The sequence below is a fragment of the Maylandia zebra genome, linkage group LG10 (assembly GCF_041146795.1).
Source record: "Maylandia zebra isolate NMK-2024a linkage group LG10, Mzebra_GT3a, whole genome shotgun sequence".
Lineage (NCBI taxonomy): Eukaryota > Metazoa > Chordata > Actinopteri > Cichliformes > Cichlidae > Maylandia > Maylandia zebra.
In genome coordinates this window covers 20,060,629-20,076,704 of record NC_135176.1, presented here as the reverse complement: position 1 = coordinate 20,076,704, position 16,076 = coordinate 20,060,629, and the positions used below count along the sequence as shown (strand labels likewise).

At 43.5% G+C, this 16,076-nt stretch overlaps 1 protein-coding gene across 6 annotated transcripts in view; it reads left to right on the top strand.

The window, feature by feature from the left end:
• Nucleotides 1–343: 343 nt before the first annotated feature.
• The window catches only part of LOC101485350 (transcription factor COE1), an 88,399-nt gene continuing 72,666 nt past the window's right edge, over nucleotides 344–16,076 (top strand). For all 6 annotated transcript variants that reach the window (XM_012918854.5, XM_023152443.3, XM_004550268.6 and 3 more), the window contains exons 1-6: nucleotides 344–1,146; nucleotides 1,946–2,102; nucleotides 2,813–2,876; nucleotides 4,033–4,088; nucleotides 9,184–9,257; nucleotides 13,336–13,404. In XM_012918854.5, the coding sequence (XP_012774308.1) occupies nucleotides 1,019–1,146; nucleotides 1,946–2,102; nucleotides 2,813–2,876; nucleotides 4,033–4,088; nucleotides 9,184–9,257; nucleotides 13,336–13,404 (548 nt within the window). In that variant the 5' untranslated portion in view covers nucleotides 344–1,018. The remainder of the gene's footprint in view (nucleotides 1,147–1,945; nucleotides 2,103–2,812; nucleotides 2,877–4,032; nucleotides 4,089–9,183; nucleotides 9,258–13,335; nucleotides 13,405–16,076) is intronic.

The following is a 16,076-nucleotide window of genomic DNA, read 5'->3' as shown; positions in this document are numbered from 1 at the left end:
GCTGGTTAAATGTCTGAGATTGCCCTGTGATGTCCACTCTGCTGAAGTGCCGTTGCCCCCCCCCCCCCCCCCCCTTTTTCAGCTCCTCTATCTGAACTTTCAGCACGGATTCGCGCAGGACTTCATCTCCACATTTACAGAAAACCTTCTAAACGTTTATTAGAAATCCTCCCCTCAAAAAACGAGGAGAAAGCGGACCGGAGGAGGACAGCGGGAGAAGGAGTTCCGTGGCCACTGCACGCGGGGCAGACCTAACTCCTCTCTATTCTTTGTTTGGGGGCGTCTCCTCGCTTCTCTTCCCGTGCTGTCCCCTCCCCTCATTCCCTTTCCATCCCAGCTCTCTCTCTCTCTCTCTCCCCCCGGGGCGGGAGAAGCCGTGTTTGGTTCAGAGAGGGTCCTTTGGGAAGAGTCACAAAGCGGTTTCCTCTGAGAGAGAGGGAGAGCGAGCGAGAGAGAGAGAGCGGAGTGGCGAGAGCTCGGGAGTCTTCCGCGGGAAGCAGCGCAGCTCTGGACATCACCGACGCCAGCGCGTCCCGGACCACTGAGCTGAGGCAGAGACGAGAGCGAGAGCAAAAAAAAGAGGAAGAAAGAAGTGTCAGAAAATGATGACATCTGATCCGGGTACTAGCTGATCTCTCTGTTTTTTTCTCTGTGACAGCCCAAAGCGGTGGGTTTCCACGCGCACCAGGAGTGACTTTTTCCACCCTACACACATATTTTACGCACAGGGCGTGCGATTTTTAACCCTTTTTTTAAGTGCTTGGATGTTCTGGATTTTATGACTTATTATGATTCGCCTACCGTTTTAGCACCAACTCCCTCCTCAGGACAAGAGAAAGTGGAATAAAGGGTGCACGCTGGATTGAGGTCTTTCTAAGCGCACGCAGCACCAGCAGCAAGAGTGCGTCTCAAGGTTCCTCCGCTCGAGTCACTGAAAGGGATCCCCCAGAGAACAAGTGCAAAGCCGGGAGGAGAGAGGCAAACGGAGGGACTTGCATCGAGCTCAGGAGGTTTGTTAATGTTTGGAATCCAGGAGAGCATCCAGAGAAGCGGCAGCAGCCTGAAAGAGGAGCCGCTGGGAGGAATGAACGTCCGGAGCTGGATGCAGGGGGGCGGCGTGCTGGACGCCAACACGGCCGCCCAAAGGTGAGCTGTGCCTAAGTGAGGAGCACTTCCACCATCACTCATTTACCGAAAGATGGAATCAGCCTGCGTGTTCTCCTCCAGGATACTGCAGCTGTACAAGAATTGAGACTTTGGGAATGGAAGTGCAGCAGTCCGAAAAAAAATCTGTCCATTCAACTGCTGATAAAATCATCTGTAGAATTAATAATCTCATTCAGAACAATTCTACCACACAAGCTGTCATTAACTAAACAGTTGTAAGCAGCATGTGCTTGGTCTAGAGATTATTTTTTCCGCATATGTTTCAGATGCGATTTATTAAGGATTAAAACAAAGAACAAATACATAAATGCAGTCCTGTGCTAGAGAAAAATAAATCCTGTACTTCCCCCCATTTTCAAACTTACTCGTTGTTTTATTAGAAGGGAATAAAATTCTCCAACTGAACCACAGCCAGTCACAGTAAACGTGGATCTATCACGATCTCCCCTTTACGCGAACAGCAAGTTTGTGCTTCAAGTTGGTTTACAGATTCAGGAGATAATTAAATAAAACAGGCAGCTTTCATAATCACAATCTTTAAAATAAGAGGAAAATCTGCCAAAAAAAAAAAAGAGCACAAGCTAGATTTTATACTTTCAGTGCTTGTAGGCCCTTTAGGTTTGTTTTTATTTATTTATTTTAGGTTAACTTTACATAATTATTACTATTTAATTTGCTTTCCTTCTTATATTAATTTTGAATTTTTCTAATTTTTACAACATAAAAACTTTACATCCTCTGACTGCTTCTAACACCCCCTCCGTCTGTGTGTCTGCAGTGGAGTGGGTCTGGCTCGGGCTCACTTTGAGAAGCAGCCGCCCTCCAACCTGCGGAAGTCCAACTTCTTCCACTTCGTCCTAGCTCTGTACGACCGGCAGGGCCAGCCGGTGGAGATCGAGAGGACGAGCTTCGTGGACTTCATCGAAAAAGAGAAGGTCGGTTCAGAAATACACGTTGGTCTTAAGAGTTTTTAGATGAAGGAAGATTACTGAGATTTTGTGAAGGCCTCGAATATTAAATTTGGTTTCTGACATTATTGAATGAATTTTTAACGTCCCATTTTAATGAACTACCTGTCCTTTAATTGTTTGTATTATTATTCTTATTATTTATATTATTATTATTATTAAAAACTAAAAATACAATATTATAAGCATTATAAATTTACTGTAAGGCACAAACCTCCTTAAACCCTCGTGTGTATTTGATAAATTAAAAAAAATGCCTTTTGGAGTTTAAATTGTTTTAATTTACAGCTCCATTCAACCCAACCACTTGTTCTATATAAACAACGGCGCTGCAGCCCGGGCTTCTCATCAATTATGACTTGGCTTAAATTAGATGAAATGTATCGGGAGAATTCCGTGTTGGATTTATTGGCCCTCCGAACACAACTAGTAATTACGCAGGAATTAAAAATCCACAATAACACCACGATTACACACGGAGAAATTACAGGGCTGCACTCCTCTGAGCATAAATCAGCTTTTATTTAATGCAAGACCGCTGTAAAGAATTCATTAAGTTGGATGTATGCTTCACTAGCCTACATGTGAAAAGAGGAAAAAATTAATTTCTTGCTATTTTTTAAAAATGGTGTTAAATTTTCCATAAACAGCTGTGTGTTTGTTGTGTGTGTGTCAAGGAGACCAGCGGAGAGAAGACCAATAACGGGATTCATTACAGGCTACAGCTTCTTTACAGTAATGGTGAGCAGACTGGCACACTCACACACACACTCACATATATATATGCATGCATAGTTAGAGTCAGCTTTGCCAGATCAGCTTCATGTCTTATTTTATCAGACACTTAATGATATTCACACAGGCAGCAGCTGATTCTTGAGGGGGGGGGGGTCCTGTCCTCAAAGTAGTAAAAAAAAATGTTGCAATGGGTTATCAAGGCTTCCAGAATTTATGTCAACGAAATTGCAGGGCAGAGATTCACGATTGTGTAACGTGACCGACTTCTATTAGTCAAATTTCAAGGCAGCTGTTACAGGATGTGACCCAGCTTTGTGGCTTCATTGCTGTCACTGTCCCTAAATTAGTTTGTCCAGTTTTATGTGCTCTTTATTTTTCTTTTTCTTTTTTTTTTTTTAAATAATTTTTTGACAGTGTGAGCTGCACTCTAACCCAAGCAGGGACATCACAGCACCAGCCTCCTGTGTAATAAACAATAGCTACAATTCGTGTCTCGCATGTGTTGATATTTGGGAGTCAGAATAGGCACAAGCAATTTATCAGATAAGTCAACAAACAAGGTGTTTGAATCTATTTACCACCTTAACACGGGGCTGAACGCCCAAGGTCTCGTGTTGTGTAAACTATGCCGAGTTAAACGTGTGATTTTCGTGTGATTTGGGAGCTATATGGATACAGCCGGCTTGGCGTAAGGCTTGCATCGCAGCAGAGAGAAATGCAGAAGCTGAACAACATTTATTTTCACACTGAACTGATGAGCAGCTGCTGGCTGATCTTTAATAAGCCTCTCACCTTCTTCACAACCCCTTTCTGCCTCGTTAAAAAGGAGCCACTGTGTGTCAAGTCGCAAGTGTGAGCGTTTAAAGCGTTCTGCTCTCAGACTGTTCTCCACTGACTCATATTTCAGGCCTAAATAGGAAACATTAATAAAAGCTTTAAGAAGAAAGAATTTGCAGTCAGAATTACGTTTGCCCCGCTCCTTTGTTTATTTATTGCGAGCTTATTGCTGTAAATGACGTTAATCTCGTTTCCTTGTTCCCGCTGCTGCCACTTTGCTAACCTAATTCCACGTATTTTAAATGCCCTGCAACGTGCTGCACTGTGTGTTAAAATATGTGTAAAGTTTACAATATTTCTCCCTTCCTCTGGATCCCAACAGGCATCAGAACAGAGCAGGACTTTTATGTTCGACTCATAGACTCCATGACTAAACAGGTAAACACACACCCTAACACACTCTCAGAGCGGTCTGTCACCTCTCCTGTTACCTCTCTGACAAAGAGCTGCTCCACTGATCCTCTTGTTCTCCGCCGCCCTCCTCTATTTCACACAGAAATGAGTGTTTATGCGTGTATGATTCAATGGGTGGGTGTTTCCACAGTGTATGTGGGTGGGGGCACACACACACACACACACACACACACACACACACACACACACACACACACACACACACACACACACACACATACGGCATGGCTCCAGGCGTTTTTGCCTGTGCTCCTCTCGCTGTGATTAGAGTGAGGAGGCAGCGAGCGGGTGTTGAGGAACAGGAGCGTAATTCTGCTGCTCGCAGTAGGAAGTGGAAAGATATAAGGGCACCTCTGGGATTTGGTCTGCTGCGTATCAAGCATTCCGATCAGATCCAATTTTTCTGGTAATGCTCTTGTTTTTGTTTATGTGTACATTTATAAGAGGGAGGGAGAGCGAGAGAGAGAGAGGGGGGGAGACAGAGAGAGGAGCAGGTAGAGTTTGAGGAGAGAGGCGGGAAGACAGGGATGCATTTTCAGTTTGTGCGCTCCTGGTCCCGCAGGTAAAGTCAGGATGAAAACTGATTGTTTTTGTTCATGAAGAAAGTGCGAGTGAGAGTTATCTGCCTGATGGAATTCAAAATGTGTGTGTGTGTGTTGTGAAAGCCAAGGTATGAGGAGCCAAGAAGCCCACCATGCACTGAATACTTACTAATGTGACTCCAGGCTCTGACAGTCTCACATTACTGCTGCCACGTTGCACCACATACTGTGTGTGTGTGTGTGCACGCTGGCAGGCCTAAGAGACCACACTGTTTCCTAATAACACTCTTTAGGTTCGGCTTGGTGGGGTGACAACCAGCTACACACACACACACACACACACACACACACACACACACACACACACGCACACGCATACACACAGTTGGGACTTTCTCCTGTAGAGTTTGAAAAAATTAAATACATGCACACTTTTTCATGCTGAAAAAATTAATGGCTTTTTAGAATTTCAATATTTGAAAAGGGGGGGAAAAAAGGATGGAGGCAGGTGTGCTGCACCTGTGGTGCCTTCCTTGCACTGTGTGAGTGCTGCTCTGTGGCTGTGTGGATGGGGAAGGGGAGCAGGTGTTTAGTGCTGTATGTATACAGTAAATGTGCAAAGGTGCTTTGGAGAAGGCGTAAAGCATGCTCGCTTCAGTTTGTGTGTGTGTGTGTGTGTGTGTGTGTGTGTGTGTGTGTGTGTTATTCCCAGTAGTGGAGGAATGGAACTTTAACAGGTGGTCAAACCAAAACAGTCGCGAGGTTGGCTTAGCTGGTCAGTGATGTCATGGCCGCTGTCTCTAACCGCACACACAGGCATTTGTTCGCACCCACTGTTGTCTTGCCAGGCGGGGGAAAAAAGAAAAAAAGAAAAGAAGAAGAAGCCACACAGAAGACCAGAGGTTGCACTGGTGTCGCTCTTATTTCACTGGTTGTTAACAAGATGTGGCTTCATCCACCAAAATTGAAAACACACGACCCGAGCCCAGCATGCCCAAACACATTTTTGACAGGAACACACAAAATAAAGAGCTGCTGAGTTTGTAACCGTGATAATGAAACAGGCTTTCTGTTTTACAACTTAGGAAATAATCATCAATAGTTACATTTGTCATGATGCAAATGCTCGAAAATCCAGCCTTATTCTAGTCTCGTTAATCTCTCTTGGTGCCGTAGTAGCATACCTTTCACACATTTCACTGTTTAAAAGCCCAGAAACAGAAGACGATAAAAACAAGAAAGCAAGAGGGTCATTTCTCTAAGATTATTCAGAGTAAACCATAGAAACATAGATTTGTTTTTAGTATGAATTTCTCAGTTTTAGTAGTTGATCAGCGGTGTAAAGTATTAATTTTAGTTTTACTTAAATATTCGACTCTGTAATTCAGAGTATGTGCAACACACTATAATGAGGCAAACGGCTTTTATTCTGTTTTTTTCCACCCTTCTCACTGTGATTTAACAGCCAGTAAAGGAAAAGCCTACTCCAACATTTGGCATTTAAAAGCTGCTGCCTGTTTCTGTTCTATTTCTGTAAGTCTACCTGTTCTGTGTTTGTGCGCTGAGGGCCAGAACTGATTGTGTTAAACGGAGAAGGAGAGCACCTCCTAGTCTTCAGAAGCAGAGCGTGGAGCTCGTTGATCACGACTCTGTCCCGGAGAATAAAGCGTCTGTCACTGCGGCCCTGTCGGATCACTAGCTCGCTAGTCGACCTGACACTAACGCAGGAGGAAGTGTGTTCCCCTGCTTAACGGATCCTTGTTTACATGCCGCACATATCACGCCACTTCAAAGGTGGGGAACAGAGAAGCAAAGATGCTGTGTGAAAGGCCTGCTGAGGTGGAGAGAGGAAGGAGACAGAGGAGGGAAAAGCAGATGAAAGAGAGGAGCAGAGCAGGCAAAGTGGCAAACGTGGGCCGTGGCGGTAGAGGAAGGTACACACTAACACAAGAGGCTGTCACAGAGGGTGGATGAAGTATCTTTGCATTGTCACTTTTTCCTCTTTGGAGCTCCAGAGGTCTCCAGCTGCCATGAGGGCAGACCAATTAGAAACTTTAGACCTTAGTTTCATGCAGTTCTGCTGTAAATACTAATGTTTTGTTTTATCTTCCGTAACGCAAGACCTCTCTCGAAAACCAAACTGGTTTAAAAAAGAAAGATTGTTGGCACAGGGCGAGCAGCAATCAGTCAGGTGGGAAAGAACTGGATGTCTTTTACAGTTACAAACTTTTACTTTTGCTGCATGACCCAGACTGTAGCTCATCTATGCTGTTGACCCGATCGCCTTAAATAAAGGAGGTGGGCTGTTATGTGGTGGTACGTGTCACGGGCGACACGGCTGTTCTGTTTAGAAAGATCAATGCATTCACCCAGCCAAAGGTTTAATGGTTTACTTGTGTGTTTGCGTGTGGGCGTAAGACAAGAAAATAGCAAAGTGCAAAAAAAAAAAGGGAAGAGATGATGGTGATGCGCGCTCGGCGAGGTTAGGGAGCAAGCTCATTGCTTTCTCCTGGCCCACTCTTTTCCCATGGCGCGAGGAGCAGGACTAATCACAGACACAACTGTGGTTTATAAAACACGTTTCCTCTTCAGATTTGCTCTGTCAGAATTCTGTCCTTCTCTGCATTTCCCCACACTTAGATTTGGCTTTCATTAAAGGGCAATCAGGGGGATTTTACGGTTCAAATGTTGATGAGTGAGCGTTTCCAGAAAGAGTTTCAGATGTTGGATGTCGGATCAACCTCAGTAGTGTGTTAATGGGAGCGTTTTTTTTTCTTCTTTGTCTGAGGTCATTTAAAATATTTACAATCTGAACAAACGCTTATTTTCTTTCCTGCGTATTTGAACTTGCGTCAGACGCTTTGACAGCTTTTGGTCAGATTGGCTTTTCTTGGAGAATGTCAGCTTAGCCTGGTGCAGATTCCTCCATGAGCTCATTTTTGTTTCATATTTTCACCCCGTGCTTGAATCGACTGTGGGTGCACATCCCTGGAATCCTGGACCACCAGGAGCTTTTCGGTCTCCAGGTTCACATATCGATAGATTTCCTGCAGGCGTGGGGAGGAGGGGTTCAAATGGAATATGCACATGCATGGAAAATTGTAACTGACAAGGGCCTCGGGGCCTGAAACACATGGGGGCTCCAATTCCAGAAAACACAGCTAGCTATTAGTATGAAATGCTTTAGGCTACAATACTGGGGCCCTCAGACAGTACAGCCTCTGTCACTGCTTTCCATTAAGTTTCACATAGTTGGTACAAATGAGAGGTTCAGCCTACACCCTTTGCTCATCTTGAGGCCCCAATAAGAAGCCACTGGGAGGTTCAGAGCCTCTCCACTGTGCCCCTGAATCCTGTTTTATGCAACCAGCAAAGTGTGCCCCTGTTAATTTCACTTCATGGAGAATGACAAGGAATCACAGGTGAAATAAAAGCACTGATTATTCTTCTTAGAGGGTTTGCATTTGAGTTTTGGGCCATGTGTAGTATATCTGACAGTCCATAAGCTTTAAAGCTACTTAGACATAACATAGGTATGCATTAACATGTGAATATACATGTCTCATTTTCCAAGTATGGCGGTGTCAGTGTGGCCTTGTTAAGTGGTCTTAAAATCAGCTTTATTCATTCATCATTGTTCACTTGATGGCAGCAGGCAGTCTAAACATGAGCCAGAGATGATTTTAAAGGGCAGAGAAACTTCCTGGCTGCTCATGAGGAAAGCGATCTTGTCACTCAGTCAGGCTCGCCGCAGTTTTCGGTACGACACATCAAACCAGCTTTTGCAGACCAAAGACTGACAGGGCGTGCGTATTGATTGATAGGTAGCTTAGTGGTGTGTGACTTATGCCGGTTTATTCTGCTTCCATAGCAGCGCGGGAGTGTTGTGTAACAGAAGCAGGTGAAGCCTCGGCAGCAGAGGCAGAAAATGTGAGGACCATTCTCCGGAGCCGATGAGATGATGGTTGTTATTTTGAGGATTTTCTAAAACAATGAGTGTGAATCAGCTCCGTGTGTGCGTATGTGTGCATGTGTGTGTGTGTAAGGAGGGGTGTGAGACACAATGGGTGTGAGTGTATGTGAAGTAGAGGTGCTACTGATGAAGGATGCGTTCATGGAGGTGAAGTGGGACCTAACCTATTATCTCAATAACACTTTGGCGCTATTCTTAGTGTACGGTGCAGTTACGTTACAGAAAAACTACAAGTCAAGGTGCAGCTTCATGCTCGTTATGATATAAATCTACTATTAAGATAGTAATTTCCTCAAAGCTTTTTTTTGAAAATGAAGGTTTAAAGTTCCCACAAAAACAATTCACTGATCCCATTAACAAATCTCATCGGTCCAACTTCTGATGATTGCTCTGTTGTTGTATTACATATCAGTTAAATGGATCTCTGTGAGCCACTCACACACCGTAAATAAAAACAGTAAGAGGCTTTGGTGTGCTGTGAAATGAGCACGCTGGAGCCTGCGAGTTTAACTCTCCGCTTTCTTCTTCTCCTCTTTCTTTTCAGCCGATTGTTTACGAAGGCCAGGACAAGAACCCAGAGATGTGCAGAGTGCTACTGACACATGAGATCATGTGCAGGTGAGAACAGATGCATCACATCTCTCCTCTCTCCTCCAGCATACTTTGCCTGTGAAGTTCTCACCAATCACCGCTATGTACATTTCTTATTTTGTCACCCTCATTAACCCCCCCGACACGCACATACGCACACACACCTGAAGCCCTATCTGTTGAGGAAGATGAGTTTTGGCTATCATAGTTGTTGCTTTAATTATAAGCTTAAGATGAATTTCTTTGGAAGTAGGTTGGGAGGAAAGTTCTATTTATAGGGACGTTTTGCCGACCTATCCTATACAATAGGAAACGTGCGCGCGAGAACATGTGTATTTTGTGTGCGCATGTGTCTCTGACGCCTGGTTAATTAGGACACAGAGAAACTCATTAGTCAATCTGAACCCTTCTGTTGTTTCATGGCTAACAAATGGGCCTTGCTCTTCAATCTGACTATAAAAAATAGGCAGGAACTCGCGCACACACACACACACTCGCACACACACATAGATCCGTAGACACAAAGAAGTATGCTTGTGTATTCAGAGCCCTGCACAGCGCAGTTATAAAAATTCAGATTTAGCACATGAATTACGTTGTTCTTTTTCCTTGACCTTGTCACTGAAAAACTTTAACTGTACCAATATAAATTGGGGTTCATCTACATGCGCACACAGGGACTTTAGTTGTGAAATCAGGCCCACTAATACTTCATCGTATAGCTTGGTGAATATTCCTCAGGCAGTTCAGCTGGAGAGGCTCATGATAGACCAATTGAAATTCGGATTTACAGTGAATATATAAATAAACAATTTGGCAACAGATTTTATTGTAAATTATTGCCGTTCATCAAGTGGAGGATAATTGCGGACCTGAATCAAATGTGCTTGCGTAACCTGTACGGTATGACTCTCGTACAGTAGAAGGTGCTCGTTCTGTCCTGCAGGATTTTGTTTTAAATACTTCCTTTGGGGGAGCAACAGTGCAGAAAGTATGGCTTCTGCAGCGAGTGTAAACAGTCGCTTGTCTTCAACAGCCGCTGAGGTCAAAGTTACGGCTGTTGCCTCATGTTCTCACATGCTGATTCTGCAGCGGGGGCTTTGCACACAACACAACACGCACACACACACACAAAGAGCTCAGGGCGTCCATTAATCAGTGTGGCTTATTGTCACGGCAGTGCTATTAGCCATATGCTCCCAGCCAATCTGCCACCACAAAGACCTGCGTTGCAAAATTGGCTGGAGCGCTGGCACGAATACGTGAGTGATTTCACTCTAAAATTGGACAATAGATGCTTCAATGAACGCGCTTAATACAAATGTTGGTCGTGCTCAGTGTATTTTAACATTTGCCCTCTTTCAAATCAAGAAGCTTTATGGCATTGTAGATATTTTATTTCACTCTGTCTGACAGAGCAGCCTCGGTATAGCTGGTTGAAATTGCTTTTATTTTTAAGGTGAGTTTAATTTATTGTGGACATTTTAGCATAATAGTTTTCATTTCTTTGGAAACTCCAGGACATGAAATATACTTTTAGACAAATTTCTGTGAATTTGGAAAATCCTTGGCTGCTCAGCTTCTGTGTAAGCAGACGTTTATCTGTTATTATTTGTATCTTTTTTTTTAAACAGACATTTGAATGAAACATATCTCTCCAGGAATAGAATTATGGATTAGTGATGAGCCTGTCACTTATGTTTTTAAGTTATTATGTTTGCTAAACTAATCAAAATCTAAGGCTAATCTCTTGACTTTATTTATATCATGTGATCACTGACATGTTAACATAGCTGCTAATCATTCTGACTATTAAAATTAAAGTTAAACACCCATTATCTAATTAGCTTTGATTGGCCAACAGTCAATATCCAAAGATTTTTCATTTACAGAGACAAAAAACAAAGTTTGTAAGTTGTGAATTTATTTTGGCATTTTCCCTCCCAACACATGTAAATTGCAAGTAAGAGACATTGCATCGATTTGGACTCATTGTTTCAGTGATTAAAGCACAAAGATCAGGTGAAAATCATGTCTTACGTGTGTTTGGTGGGAGATGCATGTTAGAGCAGATGATTAGCTCACCAGCATCTACAGATATAGGTCCTGCATTACTCCCATCCCACCCCTTCCTTCTCCTTTCATAGCATAAAACACTCTTCTCCTTCCTCCACTTCCTCTTCTGTCCCTTAAGTTTCCTTCACATCTATTCCATCCCCTCTGTTTCCCACGCCATCACCCAACCTTCCCTCTACCTCTCCCTCATCTGGTTTAGCTTTCCTTTTTCACCCCCCACCCCGGTCCCTGATCTCCTGCTTGATTCCTCTCTCTAACCTCTCTCTGTTGCTGCGCTCTGCTCTCCAAAGTTACAGTGTAATGACCCAGTTCATAGAGCGGCAGAGAGCAAACGACAGCGAGAGCAGAAAGAGCGGCAGATAGCGGAGACAATGAGAAAGGTGTAACGTATCAGTCGCTTTCTTTCTACCTCTGCCATCTGTGACAGCGGGAAACCCGAGATGTCTCCCCTTCCTCTTCTTCCCACCCAGACCCCTCCTCTCCCCTCCCTCCCCTTCTCACCCTCTTCGTTTAGCTCTCCATCCCACGCACACCCTCTCACTCTTTACCCCCCCCCCCTCCCCACCCATAGCCATCTTTATCCTCCGCCCTCCTGCTTACACCTTTATTCATAATTGATGCATGGAAGAAAGCCTTTTTGACACACTTGTAGTACACGTGTGAATTTCGGTAACCATGTCAGGTGTTTTGTTTTTTTTCTCACATATGTGCGTGCGTGCGTGCGTGTGCGTATACCACCCACATGTTTTTGGAGCCTCGGGCTTCTTTTTTGTTTCCATCTCCACTTTACCTGATGGTTCATCAGTACAATTAGGATGGACTTTTCGCGCTCGATTTCCAGACGATTATGCTGTTGGTTATGTTGCCTTTGGAAAAAACTTGACTATAAGCATCTAAATGATCTCAGCTTGTTAATTACGTACTCATGAAACATTTTCTTGCAACACATGTGGAGGGGATTTTAACTAATTAACCTTTCATAACCCCAACAGTATCATATTGACACCAGGAGAGGTTATTATTCTGAGACTTTACAAAACCCCAGAGTTACAATCATATTATGCAGTCACCTTCATGGGCTATGAAAATAGGTGTAATGCCCCATTACAATCTAGTTTCATAGGAAAAAGTGTTGTGGCTCTCCACAGGTGTTTTACAATAAACGCTGTAAAATTGTGACCTAGCATGTAATGTTAGTATATGCGTGTGTAATGTAGGGGCAGGAGTCCTGGCAATCTTGCAAAATGGAAAATGGAGCTTTGCAACATCTGGTTAAGGTTGTTAAAAGATCAGTTTTAAGCCAAAACACGATCTTGGTGCCTGGAGCTCTGGAACTTATCTTTATATTATTTTGATATTCAGCTAAATTACTACCTGCGTAGTTCTTATAATGTGCTGTGCAAAATTAAATCATCTATTTGAGCCCAATCCTAAAAACCTGAATGTTTGAGAGGTTGTTGGGATTCGGATGAAACTACTATCTTAATAGTTGATTGTTTGAGCCAGATGGGCAAACTGTGGTTAAAGGTGCACCTTATACTGGGAACACTGGTAATGAATATCAACCAGCTCAGCAGTAAAAAGTGGAGAAAATGGAAAAAAGAAATGCTAGGCAGTGACCACAGCAACAAATTACCCACTAGTGAGACAAACCACGACCAACAATAAATCCGGCAGTGTCTTTTTTAATGTATTTGTTAAAGCAGCGATCCCACAGTGTATTTCCTTCAGATCCTGCTATACAGTCACTTTCCTTGTCTTGCAGGTCTATTTTTATCCTTGCTTTCAGGGCAGATTTCTCTGAAAGACTTTCAGTAAAATTCACTATGGCCTGTTTTCGACAGATTGGGACAAATTCTGCAGATGTTGTAATAAATTTGTTTTATCAGTGCAGACGAAAGGCACGCACTGCAACACTCCCACTTAAACCTCTAATCTGGAAATTCCATAAAATGTACCCTATGCCCAAATTTCCCCCCACTTTGCCCTGTGTCTTCTTCCCTGACGGTCTTCTTTTCTCTTCCCGTAGTCGGTGCTGTGACAAGAAGAGCTGTGGAAACCGTAATGAGACACCCTCAGACCCTGTTATCATCGACAGGTACTGTCTCTCACTTTGCCTCTTCTCTCTCTCTCCTTACGCACACACTTGCGCACACCCACAGACACACAGTGGACGAGGGTTTGTGCGCTGACCCGTTTGAACGGCGCGGTGGGACAGGATGTTTGTGTGTTTGGATGAGCTGCTGTCACTCCTCGATAGAATCAGCGGCCTCAGATGCACGGGAAGCATTTGAGAAACCAATTTTGCTTTTATAAGTCAAACAGCAGGACTCATGAGTGGGTGGTGACAGTGTGGAATTACACTTGCAGACACACACACACACAGGTTTTATCTGCATGTACATGCGCACTCTAGTAACGTAATCATCGATCTTTGCAGAGGGGACACAAATACACATCAGCTGCTCTGTTACATCCCAAAGGCGCACTTTCAGACTTGAGTGCTCAGATGAATGTGTGTTTCCTCTACGTCAAGCGAAACACAAAGCAGCTCACTAGCAGGAGTCGTCTGTTGTTTTCCTGCCGCTCGTCTCTGTCTGTCTGTCGCTCTCTTTCTTCCCTTCTGTCTGTCACAGGAGAGGACTGAAGTTATCCCTCCCTTAACATCCACCCCACCCCTCTTTCTGTCTCTCCTGCAGCAGCACAGAAAAGTGGGTCATGAGCGAAGAAGAACAAAAAAAAAGTGACAGAGAAAAACTGAAATAAGATCCAACCTCATTTTAATCTGATTTCTCCTTGGCAGTTGTTTTAACCCTGTGCGAGCAGTTCTGTCGGTCTGTCTGCATGTGTTTGAGTAATTCACAGGAAGAGGAGTGAAATATTCTACTCCCTGTCACCACATTGTTACACAACTTAAATCACTGTACAAAATATCATATTCCTGCAGATTTGTACCAAGTGTTTCTTTTTTTTCTTACTTCACCATGACCAGATGTTTAAGTTTCAGTTTGTGAAAGATTTTTGGCAATTATAATATAAGCTGATCATCTGCAACATTAAAAGCACTGACAGATGAGGTAAATACCTCAGATCTTCTTGTTGCAGTGCAGCGGGTGCCGGCATTCATGTGGATATTACTTTCACAGCATCTAGACACTGTTGCAGTCCAAGCACACTCCCTGAGGCACTAGTACTCTTGCAAAGACTTCTCTGGAATGGCTCAAGAAACACGACAAAGAGTTCGGGGTTTTGACCCTGCCTCGGGATATCCAGATTTCCAGATTCCAGTCCAATCATACTGCATGTAAGATGTGCTAGACCAAGTGAGATATACGGAGGAAACACTCCACAACTTACAGGACCCAGACGATCCACTGACAGTGTTCCCATGCCCTACCCTAAGCATACCCCCATTGTGTGGCGTGAGGAACCACACAATTGAAACTGAGGTTTAAATATTGTGGCTTATGAGCGTCTGATGAACAGTAATCACACCATAGACTCTCAGCTTTGTATCTACAGACTGTCCTTCAGTGCTTCTTCACTAAAGGTTCATAAAGACAAACATCAGTGTGATCAGCGCCGCAAACAGAGGTCATAAAGGTTATTACAGGGATAATTTGGCATGAATGAGATTCTTTATTCTCGCCACTTTGGAGGGGATGTACAAGGTTTCGCTCTATACGGTGCAAAACTCCTCTTTCCTCTTTTTCTTTGTGTTTGGAGAAATCTTATTAAGTGCACAAACGTGTGCGTGTGTCATACGCTATACGTGCATTTGTGTGTTCGTGAAGGATATTATAAGTATTGCCACACCACCGCCCAATTCTCCTGTTTTGTCGGCTATCTCAAACGTCTCAGCTTACAGCCTTTTATATATTTGCCTAGAAAGTGTGTATGTAATCTGCGTGTGTGGATTCATGGCTAAGGCTTGGGTTTGGCCCCTAAAAGAATAGCTGATATATTAGACACAAACTGACAAAGTAATAGCTGCATAATCATAATACGTGTGTCACTGTTTGTTACATTGATGCTTGATGACTATTGAAGTGTGTGTGTGTGTGTGCGCGCACACACAGGGGGTGTACGTCTCATTTTCCACGGCAGGAGGAGAAAAGCGGAGTGAATTGTGGGAGATGTCAGGGAACTTGGTCAAGATGGAATGTCAAGGTTACCGTGGATACCGTGGGATACTTCCTGTTGCCCCCTCCACTTTGCAGTGGTTCACAGCCTCTTGGTGTAACATCTGGAGCTCTGCTGTTTGACGCAAACATGTGGAGAGAGAATGAGGCAAAGTCAAAATGACAGCTTAAAGTGTCATTGATTGTAAACAGAAGTAGAGCTCGAATTAACTCACCCACTCCAAAGAAATGTTCAAAATGTAACTTTAATAGTTATTTTAAACAGTTACAATGAAAACATTAAGGGCTTAGCAGATATATCCCCCTGCATCTGTGGTTATACATACTCAAGTGTATGCTGCATTTAGTTATAATAGTTACAAAGGTACAATCCGGATTGGTTGACAATTTGGCTTGAACTGAAAGGTAATGCCAATGTTTCGGGATGAAGAAGAAATGAAACAAAAAATGGCGTCTTCGCTACAAAGATGTCTGTGATAAATTCCTTCTTTTTAACGGCTCAACTAAAAGACCAAAAACAGCACAAACATAAACAAGAGTATCCCACATTCTTGTCTGTGATCTGTTTTTTTTACACTGCCCTCTGGTGATAGTATGAAGCTACAACATGCAGATGTGCACGTGCCAA